This window comes from Leopardus geoffroyi, chromosome B1 (assembly GCF_018350155.1).
Source record: "Leopardus geoffroyi isolate Oge1 chromosome B1, O.geoffroyi_Oge1_pat1.0, whole genome shotgun sequence".
Classification (NCBI taxonomy): Eukaryota; Metazoa; Chordata; class Mammalia; order Carnivora; family Felidae; genus Leopardus; species Leopardus geoffroyi.
In genome coordinates, this window is record NC_059327.1 from 62,743,112 (window position 1) to 62,755,519 (window position 12,408).

Genomic DNA, 12,408 nt, shown 5'->3' on the forward strand with positions numbered 1-12,408 from the left:
CCACTCCCAATCCTTCAATTCCTTTTATTTAGTATCAAAATCACAATTTCTTTCTCAGTTACTTTAGAGAAGATTTTTTTTTTCTTTTTGGTCCATTGCTCTTTGTTCTATTGTTATCTTGTGCTTAGATTAGGGGACAGAGGAATATAAAAACTTTAAATTTCACCAATACTTGGGAGACTTTTCTCTGATGGTTGAGGTAACTTTTTCTTGGATAACAATTTTCAGGGACCTCAGTTAATGATAACAGACTTGCCTTATAGGTTACTTTGGCATCAAATTTAAAATACTGATTTGTGAAGTTACAGAAAATGCGAACTTTAAAAAAGAACAGAAAAACGAAGTAGGCAACTTTCTTAATATGAAACTATTAAATAGATACAAATCAAGGACAATGTGAAACAAATAATATACAAACTTTTATTCAAAGATATTCAAGAAAGACATGTTTTGGTCATTTTAAAGTGAGATTAATTGAAGATCTCAGAAAAATTGTATTTGATCAACGCACATGGCTACTCACAGAAAGTTCTCTCTTCTGTTAATAGCAGCTAAATTTATACACACAGAAAAAATTCTTAAGACCATGCAAATTCAGTTGAATTCCATACATTCATTATATTCATCAAAAACCTGCAGTAATATTCATGCCAAAGAGTTACTTTAAGAAAAAAATTAAAAATACACACCAAAACATGACCAAGATTAAACTAAAGAAAATAATAAATAAGCATAATTTATATTTTATTTAAAAAAGTTTGGCATCACACATAGTCAAGTGTGTTACACCATGTTCATTCCTCAGAAGTGGCATTTTAAAGTGTTAAGCATTGTTAAATATCAAAAAATACAACTCTGTTTTACAATGTAGTACTGGCATAATTCAAAGTACTGTGCCAATTATAAATAGTATAATCAAGTTTCAAACATCTTTTCAAACATATTTAAAGGAAAGCATATAGACACACATTATATGCACACAATTTATTATACTCATGTAATCAAAGGTATTTTATAAAAGCAAACAGTTTTATCCCTCACCTAGTTTGTATACTTACATAGATTTTAATACCTGTTCAAAGATTTTCAGTTCCTGTGTATACAGATTTTCAGGAGAAGGAATAAAGATAAAATTTAATTTTACAAGAACACACATTATTTTATCTTCCTTCACAAAATAATCCATAGTCATTCAAGGCTGGTAAAGAACTAGTCTTTAAGAAAGCAACTGTTGTCTAAAGACTACAGAGTAAGTACTGCAGTCCAGGATTCTTATTAAAACTCAGTCAGCTGCTGCTCATCGCAGAAAAAGCCTATGCGGTGCTTCTACCAAAAATAATCTTCAGTGTCTGAGGCCTCTCAGGGCAGCCGATCGTAGCTTCTGCTGAGACGTAAAGTGCAGCCACAAGTGGAGAAGTGCTAGGCTCTGAGTCACTTCAGAAATACTTGGTGAAGCCTGTCTCTCCAGTATAAATATGCCAACAATGCCCTTCAGGCTCATAGTGGTTTATCAATAACTGTGACCCCTGAGCAAAGACACAAAGAAATAAAACAGAAGTCACAGGCAGCATTCTGTACCTCTCAGAAAGCAGTGGATTCTTTCCTACAAAAACATCAGGGACTGAACAAATCATGGTGTTTCAAGGTCTCTTTCTTAAACTTTATTTAATACTACTATCATTTTAATCTAAATGACAGCTAAATCTCTGTTCCAGTTATGGACCAGAACCACATCAGACTATTTTAATCCAGAACTAACCTTTTGCTCTTTATAGTTATAATTAAAGGAAAATAATTTTATTCAGGAAATGTCAAAATCCACCTAATACTCAAAGGGACACAAGAGACTTTTGGGGGTGATGGATATTTTCATTATCTTGATTGTGATGATGGGTTCATGGGTATATACACATGTCGAAACTAGTAAAATTCTACATTTTTAATATATGCTGTTTATTTTATGTCCATTATATCTCAATAAAGCTATTTAAAAAATCCGCCTAATTTTGAGCTATGTTATTCTGGGATCCTACTATATATAGTTCCTCTATTAGGTGTTTGGATGATACCTAAATAACAGTGATGGTTAGTTAGTATAAACTTCTTTTCTCTCCACTATTGGGTCAATATCAGAATGAATATTAGAAGTTAGAGTGATATACATACGTATCTGTCATCAGAATAATATGCAACATACAATTTTAAAGACCCGTCATTATATTTATTATTATTACCAATCTCTTACTAAGAGAATGGGCCAAAAATGGTATTTTATATGATTCAACCACTGTTTTGCTTAAGTAAGAAAAATTATGCCACTGTCTTACTGTAGTACTATCACACGGCACCCTGCCAGGGGAGATGTTCTAGTGGTTATATTTCTTGGATAGCTGAGTAATTAAAGACTTGCCACATAGTGAACTCCACTCTATGTAGATTTTAGCCATATTAAATTTTATTGTACTGTTCTACACTGGAAAGGTTTGGGATTCTGAATTCAAATGACTGTAGAATGACAAAAGAATACCAGTGCCTTATTTTAGAATATATACATCCAGTATTAATTATTTTGAGAATAAGAAATATACTTTGAGAAAATTCTTCTGACAACATTCTTACATAAAAATCAAGATGATGTAATCTTTCTCATATTCAAATAGAAGACAATTAGACAATTATTACCTGCGTAACTTCTCCCTGTGCTCATACAAGATGACACAACTGTCCATTTATCAGTCGTTGGGTTATAATATTCTACTGATGCCAAGTTACAGGAACCATCATCCCCTCCAACTACATATAACAGACCATTAACTGCACAAACTCCTTTAAAAAAATTATGGAGAGAAAAAACAATTAATTTTAAAACTTTGGGGAAATATAAATACCCCTATATGTGTTTGGTGAGGTGTTCCAGAGACACTGATTTCCTTGAAAAGAGGCAAGAAGAGAAGATGGTGAACATGAAAACAATTCCTCTTATATTTGAGAGATGAACACCACTTCCGAGCTCCTACTCATGCCATGTAGGCAGTAGCTGCTTATGCAGGCACTATTTCAGTTAGTCTTAACAACAACCTTACTTTATGGGTCAGAGACGATTTTAATTCTTATTTTGTTAAAGAAAAATTAAAGGTCAAAACGTTCAGTTAACTTTCCCAAAGTCAGCTTCTTAGGGAACCCCAAAGAAAAAATATATATTGGTAGAAGGTAAAAATGATTTTGAACTCTGAAATGATACTGAATGGTTAGCTATTTTATCTCCTGTAAAAGGAGAGAACAATATTATTTATTACTAGAATAACTCATTTTTTTGGAAAAATTCAAAATACCTAGAAAAGCATATATAAAAAAAGATCACCTCTAATTCTGTACTACTTAGAATAATGACCAGTGAAATTCTGATCTCTACTCTTGCAGACTCTTTTCTATGCATATATACTCAGATACTTCTTTTTTTAATCTTAAAGTTCCTCATACTACACATGCTACTTTATTACTCACCCACTCCTAAATGATATACCTTGGACACTTCCCTAAGTTAATAAATACAGATCTATGCAATTTATAATGGCTGCATAGTACTCCATCTATGATAATACCATAATTTGTCTTTTAGATATTGTTATTTTCAGGTATTTTTGCTCTTATCATGATGTTGCAATGAACAAGGATTCCTCTTGCATACTTTTTTTGCATACTTGTGCAACTATTTTCGAAATACATATTTTTACAAAGAAAATTGCTGAGTTAAAAAGATAAACACCTTTTTTTAAGATTTTATTTTTAAGTAATCTCTACACTCAGCATGGGGTTCAAGCTTACAACCCCGAAATCAAGAGTCGCATGCTCTACCAACTGAGCCAGCCAGGCATGCCAAGATGAACACCTTTTAAAAGCTCTTTATTTTAGTGTATATTTTAAAAGCATATTTTTAAGAATTTTAAACAAGGTTCAGAGCCATTAATAAACTGGCACTTGGAGGGCATTAAAACATCCAGAGGATGCTGCCCACACACTGGTCTCCGTAGTTTTGTAGATGGTTTTTCTAACATAATGAACAGATGCCTGCAGATTTTTAACATAACAAAATAATGAGTTCAAATCTCTATATAGCATTTAGAAGTGGACAAGCAATAGTATTTTCTGTGCAAATGGAATGGATCTTCTCTACTCAAATTCAATTGTGTTACTATTCTAGTCTCTTGACAGGGAGCAAACTCATACCATTTTAACGTAGCTCAAACACTTGAAAAGCAAGAGCAAGATGGTAGTTCTACATACACAAATGACTACCTTATTCTTCTCACTAGCAGAAATGAACTAATTTTGATTTGAAAACAATAAAACACAGGTAGAGAAGAAAGTCACAGACTATTCCAATCTTTAGGAAAATAATGAAAGCTAAATGCAAATAAATCTCCCAGTCCAGCAAGGCACATGAATGTATTACTGTGGCTTTTCTAACTTTGTATACACCAGGGTCAAGCACTTATTCTACTTAATAATTTGTGGGTCTTACCATAGTTCTGGACTGTCTAAAGCAGAGAGCTTTTTAGTACCTCACCAAATACAATTGACTAGATGAGGGGAAAGGTCAAGTGGAATTAATTATAAATTCTGTTCTGTTACGGACAGTCCTTGCAGTCCCACGTACTTTGTCTCCCCTCATGATCACGTTGAATTAAACAGAATTTTTTTTTTTCAACGTTTATTTATTTTTGGGACAGAGAGAGACAGAGCATGAACGGGGGAGGGGCAGAGAGAGAGGGAGACACAGAATCGGAAACAGGCTCCAGGCTCTGAGCCATCAGCCCAGAGCCTGACGCGGGGCTCGAACTCACGGACCGCGAGATCGTGACCTGGCTGAAGTCGGACGCTTAACCGACTGCGCCACCCAGGCGCCCCAGAAATTTTTTTTTAATGTTTATTTTTGAGAGAGAGTGTGTGTGTGTGCCTGTGTGCACGATGGGGAGGGGCAGAGAGAGGAAGAGGAATACAAAGGATCTGAAGTTGGCTCCATGCTGACAGCAGTAAGCCCTAAGCGGGGCTCGAACTAATGAACAATAAGATCATGACCTGAGCCAAAGTTGGACGCTTAACCAACTGAGCCACCCAGGCGTCCCGAATAGAAATTTTTGTAAAAATAAAGAGAAATTCAGAGGAGCATTTTGGGCAGGATCGAGGGTGCATCTTGCGACATCATCCAGTGGTGTACAGTGAGTTTGAGAATCATGAGGAACTTATTTTGGACTGGAAAATGGCATGAAGATAATGGCATTTTCAAATAGACGAGCATTTCCTAAAAAGACAATCTAGCTATCCTGAATCTAGTTTCCATTTCTATTTTCCTTTCATGGATCTTCTTTCTAAGAGGTTAGTTCCCTAATCTTGAAGACCTCAGTTTTCTTAAAATTACTTGTTGCTATTATTGTTTTAGCTTTTCCATTTTTAGAAATCAAGAACTAGTAAATTAGGGTTAGCTTCTTCAAGCTTCAGATTCAGGTAAACAACTAGCTTTTAACCTGGTACCAATATTTACTCAACCAGACTAAATCGAGAACTGTAGTCTCTAGTACATTATACATGGTATGCGATAAAAAACGTTTGTGGTTAAGAATGAATGAATTCAAGCATCAAATATAGAGGGCTCTTCCTCTCATTTAGTCACCAAAAAGTAGCCACTAAGCTAGGCATACACTATATAAAATTATTACATAAGCTTCTGTCTTTAAAGAACCAATCTATTAGAAAACCCAAATCACTGGGGCGCCTGGGTGGCTCAGTCGGTTAAGCGTCCGACTTCAGCTCAGGTCACGATCTCGCGGTCCGTGAGTTCGAGCCCCACGTCGGGCTCTGGGCTGATGGCTCGGAGCCTGGAGCCTGCTTCCGGTTCTGTGTCTCCCTCTCTCTCTGCCCCTCCCCCGTTCATGCTCTGTCTCCCTCTGTCTCAAAAATAAATAAACGTTAAAAAAAAAAAAAATTAAAAAAAAAAAAAAAAAAGAAAACCCAAATCACTAAAAGAATAAATATACAGCAATACTAGTAAGACTCTGAATACAAATCAATATACATTTCATAACTGTAAGCTAGACAGATACCTGCATTTCTTCTGCACATGTTCATATCTGCAACCTGCCTCCATGTATTGGTGGTGGGATCATACACTTCAACACTTTTTCGTACTAAAGGACCATCATGACCCCCTACAGCATACAGTAAATTGTTTAACACACCAACACCTATAAAACACAAAGAACCAAACTAGAGCAGAGTAAAAGGGACAAGAAATTTAGAACATATTGGGGTTTCTACAAATGACTTGTAAAAGTAAATCAATATTAAAGCATATAATCTAAGAAATAGAAATGAACAGAATTGACAAATGAGTATCCCAATAAGAACTATTATTCTAAAAGAGGGATGTCAAATAGAATAAAAATAATATGTACGTGAAACACAGAGAGGCAAGTCCTTTAACATGATCTCTTGAAATCAACTTTCATGGTGTAAGCAAACCAGTATTAAAGCACAAAATTTGTAAGAAAAGGATATGAAGAGACTTGATTATTGAGTTCAATAAGCACTCAAAACAAAAACTAAAAGGAATGCCAAACAATATAAATAATTAAATGAAACACAGAAGAAGCCTTTAATATAGCACTTACAAATTTTACAGTGATATTTAAGTACACCTACTACCACTACCTGCATAATTCAAAAGACATTTGACAGTGGCATTAAAATCAGTATGTATATTTTCTGATGGTATAAAGAGATGCTAATGAATCATTTCACTTGTTAACTCTTTTCCATCATTTTCATACTTCAATTGCTAAATGAGTTTCCTACGTACCGGCTCCACTCCGTCTGGTGCTCATTTCTGCTATATAGGTCCACTCATTTGTGGTAGCATTATAGCATTCGACTGTGCTAAGACACTGACGTGACGCTCCATCATACCCCCCTACAGCATAGAGCAAACCTAAACAAGGAATCACAAAGAAAGCCAAATTCATAAAAAGCCATTTTTTCAAGTCATAAAGTATTTTCCTCCACAGTAGCAGTTTCCCTTTTGTTACTCATTTTTATAAATTATGAAGATCTTGCCTAATGGTGACAGTAGAGTTACCAAACTGCATTATGAAGATCTATACGTGATGGTATTAATTTAACATTTCCATCAATAAATCTGACTATAAAACAGAAACATAAAACTCACTACATATTTGGATAACATTATTTGGTAAGTGAACAACATCCTGGAAAACAGAATATAGTAACCTTAGTAACTTGGGAAAAAACAGTTAAATCAAGAATTAGTACCAATATGCAATAGAATATTATTTGGCAATAAAAAGAAATGAAGTACTAGTAAATGTTATAGCATAGATGAACCTTGAAAACTTTATGCTAAATCAAAGAAGCCAGTCACAAAAGAACACATACTATATGACTTCATTAATATGACATTTCCAAAAATGGGAAACTTATCCAGAGACAGAAAGTAGAGTAGTGGCTGCCGAGGTCTAGGGAGAATGGGGATGACAGTTAAGGGGAGTGGACTGCTTCTTGGGTTAAAAATGTTCTAAAATGAATTGTGGTGATGGACGTACATTGAATTGAACACTTTAAATGGCTGAATTGTTTGGTATGTGAATTATATCGCAAGAAAGCTTTTCAAAAAAAAACTCAGTGCAAAGAATTATACCCATAGCAGGGAGGGAGTGAGAACCCACAAATCTGCCCAAGCAAATAAAATAAAAAGCACACCAAAAAATAATACTTATAGCCTACTTAAGCTCTGTTGGTAAACAAAGTAGAATATAAATAAATAACTGTGGCAATACATCCTCTTAAATGTGAAATAGCCTTTCTCTAGAATTAAAATTTTGCACTTATGTCATTTGATTTGTTCCCCAAATAATTGTATTAAGATCAGTTAACAGTTTTATGTAAGGTACAAACATACAGACACACAGAGAGAGAGGGGGAGGGAGAGAGAGAGAGAGAGAGAGAGAGAGAGAGAAAGGGGCAAAGAAGAGGACAGAGGGAGAGAAGGAGGTGAGGGGGAAACAAGGGCTTTACATAGGTTACTTTATATAGACAAACTAAAAAAATAAATAAAATTTTACGATGGCTACTCCTTTCCTTTTTTAAATGATCATTTGCTTGCTCATTTAGAAAACTGGTGTTTGGATTACTAGAAGAATCACTGCTAGCAATCCAGAAGCCATATGTGCCTGGAAATGTTCACCTAAAAGAACAGTCAGCACCCACCTCCAACAACACCGACACCCACGCTGCTCCTCCTTGTGTTCATGGGAGCCACGTGAAACCACTCATTAGACTTTATATTATATGCCTCCACAGATGATAAACCTATAATAAAGCACAATGCTCTTCATTTTCTCCTCTAAAAAAAAGTGAGGTGATTTTTCTTTTATATATATTATTAGGGAAAAATACTTTAGGTATGTTAAATTGGGCTAAAATTAAAAGAGGAAAATGGTGGAAGGTAAACATGTCAATTACATAATAAATAGGCATAGCCTCTCTTCCCCAGGGCTCCTAACCATGCTACTCACACTTACTAGCTTTTTAAATGTAGTAAGAGGACTGACAGTGATCCATAAGGAAGAAAATTTATATACTTAGTATTCTTACACTATTTAAAAGAGTTCTTTTAACATTTATTTATTTTGAGAGAGAGAGAGAGAGAACGAGTGCAAGCAGGGGAAGGGGCAGAAAGAGAATTCCAAGCAGACTCTGTGCACTATCAGCACAGATCTCATGAACTGTGAGATCATGACCTGGGCCAAAATTAAGAGTTGAATGCTTAACCACCTCAGCCACCCAGGTGCCCCTAAAAGAATTCTTGATGGGAGTTTTTAAACTTATCTTTATAAATACCCGTTAAAACACTCAATGTCTAATTTTGCCCCAATTCATTCCCTAAATGTGATTGTTGTGTTAATTCTAATGCAATGTAGAAAAGATGAAAAGGAAGTTACCTGTACTGCCATCAAAGCCTCCCACAGCATATAACAATCCATTTAATACAGCAGCCCCCAAAGTGCTTCTGCGGTCTCGCATGTTAGCAACACTGGTCCACTGATCTTTCACGGGGTCATAGGAATCTACAGTGCGGACTCTTAAGGAGCCATTAAAGCCACCAACAGCAAAAACGAGCCCAGCCATGTAGACCATCCCTGCAAGAGAAATCCAGCAGTTAACGATGAGTATGCAACCATACTCATACCATAGATAGACTACCATACTATCTAAAGGCTGCATTCCAGTAAGTCTATAGCTGTTGTCAGAATATAAGCTACTCTTAGGAGAATGCTGACTGCATAGAATTCTACTCATTAGCAAGAGTATCTAACCAATAAATTTTCCTCCTTTCTAAGATTATTAAAAAATCCAATGGTATGGGCTGACATATTATTCTGACTCTTGACTTTTTCAAATATTTACTTATAGACTTAAATACTGAGCCAAGAAGTTTGCTAACCACTTGTATACAGCTCCCATGGCTCTCAATTTTGGATCTTCTACTTTATATGTGTATCTTAATTTGCACAATATACTTCTGGTTTATCACAGTGAGATAAATCAGGGGACAGTAAATTACAGCCTGCAGGCTGATTATTTTTTGTAGAACCTATGAGCTGGGAAGGGGTTTTACATTGTTTTAAATTTACGTATTTATTTTGAAAGAAAGAGACACACACGAAAGGGGCAGAGACAGAGAATCCCAAGCAGGCTCTGCACTGTCAGCGTAGAACCTGATGAGGGACTTGAACTCACCAACCGTGAGATCATGACCTGAGATGAAACCAAGAGTCGGATACTTAACCGACTGAGCCACCTAGGTGCCCTTACATTTTTTTAATGGCTGAAAAACCACCAAAAGAAAATTTTGTGACACGTAAAAAATTACATGAAATTCAAATTTCTGCATTCATAAGTCTTACACAGCGCCACCCATTCATTAATGTAGTATCTATGACTACTTTCACATGATAGTGGCACATGAGTTGTGACAAAAACCATATAACCCCCAGAGCCTAAAATACTCACTCTCTGGTCCCAAAGAAGTTCGCTGACCCTGGGCTAAAGAGAGGTTAGGGAATCCCTGGATGGAGAAGCCAAATTGCTAGCCTCTGGATCTCAACCACCTTTTCACTTTTCTAAGCTTTCTCCTGTGCTTCTCCTGATCTGAGAAGCCCCTCTCACCATCCACTGTGCTTTCTTCAAGTTTAAAGTCCTACTGAAAGTTCCACATTCTCTAGGAGGCCTTCCTCGAACCACTTGAGCCTGAAGAAATTACCTCTAGCTCCTGAACCCCTAGAGCAAATAATACTCTATACAGCGCATTTGAGGTTAATAAATCTTACTGAACCTGCATTATCATCACTTTAAATTGTTCAAAGTTTTATTTTTAAATTCTGTAGTGTTTATGTCACTGCTCAGATGAAGGCAGGCATTGTGCCTCACAGTTCTCTGAATCCAGCCGGGAGAACAGGAATCACCAGCTCTGTGTTGACCAGCTCAGTGTTTCCTATGATGGTGTCAGGCAAGCATACATCACTACCCCCGACTGTTTTACCCTCTGATGCTTCATCCCCAGCTCCCAAAATATTTAGGGATGTGTAGTCCTTCATATGGCATGAAGACTCCTACTGTTCAAATGAAGCTGCCCATGTTGGCAGCTCCCTGTCAGAGAAAGGAATGACTTCCCAGTCCCTGCTTCAATCAGGAAATGAAAACTCAAGCTAGTTTCTGGTAAATCTTCAGAGTTTGAGGAGAGCTGTAGGCAGTGGACAATTTAAGTAGGCAGGGGACTAACAAAGGCTAGAGAGTAACCCCTGGATTCCTGAGTGCCCTCAGTAGCAGAAAATGTGGTAGATCTCCTGGGAGGGTGGGGGGAGAGGCAGTGAGCAGTGAACACTGCAGGCAATATATTTCACCGTGAAAATGCCCTATATCCCAATTCATAAGGAGCACTGGGGAATGTTCACTGTGGAAATTTGGTCCATTTCAATGTTTTCTTTTCTCTACAAACAAAACAAAAATCTATCATTTCTTGGAGACAGTATAATATGCTTACCAAGTGGCAGAGTATAAATGACTCAATATATGAGTTCAAACACTCTGGGGGAGAGGTGGGTGAACTAAAAGAATTGATACTTGGGGCACCTGGGTGGCTCAGCTGGTTAAGTGTCTGACTTTGGCTCAGGTTGTGATCTTGGAATTCATGAGTTAGAGCCCCACGCCGGGCTCTGCACTGACTGCAGAGCCTGCTTGGGATTTTCTCTCTCTCCCTCTCTCTCTCTCTCCCTCCCTTCCTCCATCCCTCCCTCCCTCCCTCCCTCTGTCTCCCACTTGTGCACTTGCTTGCGTGCTCTCTCTCAAAATAAATAAACTTAAAAAAATATATAAAAGAACTGATATTCTTCACAGTTATAGGGAAGCAAAGCACCCAGACGTTTGAGTAATTTGGCCATAATTCCACAGTTAAAGGGCATCAACACTAATCTAAAGTGGGTAGAGAAGCACACTGTACCTTCATGGGGACACAATGAAAGTAAAATTTACTCATGAACAGTAAACTTTGGAATGGACCCAGGCTAATGACTTATGGTGCAATAAAAAGGAAACTGAATAAGGAATCAGATATGAAGTAAGAAACCAGTTATAAGTATCACAGAAGACTCCAACAGTAACAATAAAGATAAAATACCTACGAATAAATTTGCCAAGAAACATGTAGAAGCATATGAAGAAAATGTTAAAAATCTACTAAAGAGGGGCACTTGGGTGGCTCAGTTAAGTGTCCGACTTCGGCTCAAGTCATGATCTCACGCTTTATGAGCTCGAGCACTGCGTCAGGCTCTGTGCTGACAGCTCAGGGCCTGGAGCCTGCTTCGATTTCTATGTCTCCCTCTGTCCCTCCCCCGCTCATGCTGTTTCTCTCTCTCAAAAATAAATAAAAACATTACAAAAATTTTAATAAATAAAAAAATTAAAATCTGAAGAAAGAAGACAGGAGTCCCATCACCAGTCCCATCACATATTAAATTATAAACCACAGTAATTATAACAACTGCTCTGTTTTGATGCATAAATTGGCAAGACAAATCAACGGAACACGATATTTAGAATAAAACCAAGTAAATGTAGAAATTTAGTATATGATAAGGGCAGCACTTCAAATGAGTAGAAACAGCTAGGTTAGCCATTAGAAGTCTTTGGACAACGGGATACCATTAAAAAAACAAACTCTACATCTTACTTCTTATATCAAAATAAAGTCTAGATGTTTTTGATATGAATATAAAAAACAAAACTCTGAAAGTACTAGAAAAATTCATATTTTAGAATATAATTTTGTTTTAGGGA

The 12,408-nt window shown here is 36.5% G+C and overlaps 1 protein-coding gene across 4 annotated transcripts in view; it reads right to left on the reverse strand.

Annotated features, from left to right (window-relative positions):
- Positions 1 to 406: 406 nt before the first annotated feature.
- The window catches only part of KLHL2 (kelch like family member 2), a 119,392-nt gene continuing 107,390 nt past the window's right edge, over positions 407 to 12,408 (reverse strand). For 2 of the 4 annotated variants that reach the window (XM_045463785.1, XM_045463807.1), the window contains 6 exons: positions 9,015 to 9,212; positions 8,281 to 8,382; positions 6,857 to 6,985; positions 6,102 to 6,242; positions 2,683 to 2,826; positions 407 to 1,526 (listed from right to left, as the gene is read on the reverse strand). In XM_045463785.1, coding sequence (XP_045319741.1) covers positions 1,498 to 1,526; positions 2,683 to 2,826; positions 6,102 to 6,242; positions 6,857 to 6,985; positions 8,281 to 8,382; positions 9,015 to 9,212 — 743 coding nt within the window. In that variant the 3' untranslated portion in view covers positions 407 to 1,497. The remainder of the gene's footprint in view (positions 1,527 to 2,682; positions 2,827 to 6,101; positions 6,243 to 6,856; positions 6,986 to 8,280; positions 8,383 to 9,014; positions 9,213 to 12,408) is intronic. The other 2 variants (XM_045463800.1, XM_045463793.1) reach the window with 2 other exon arrangements.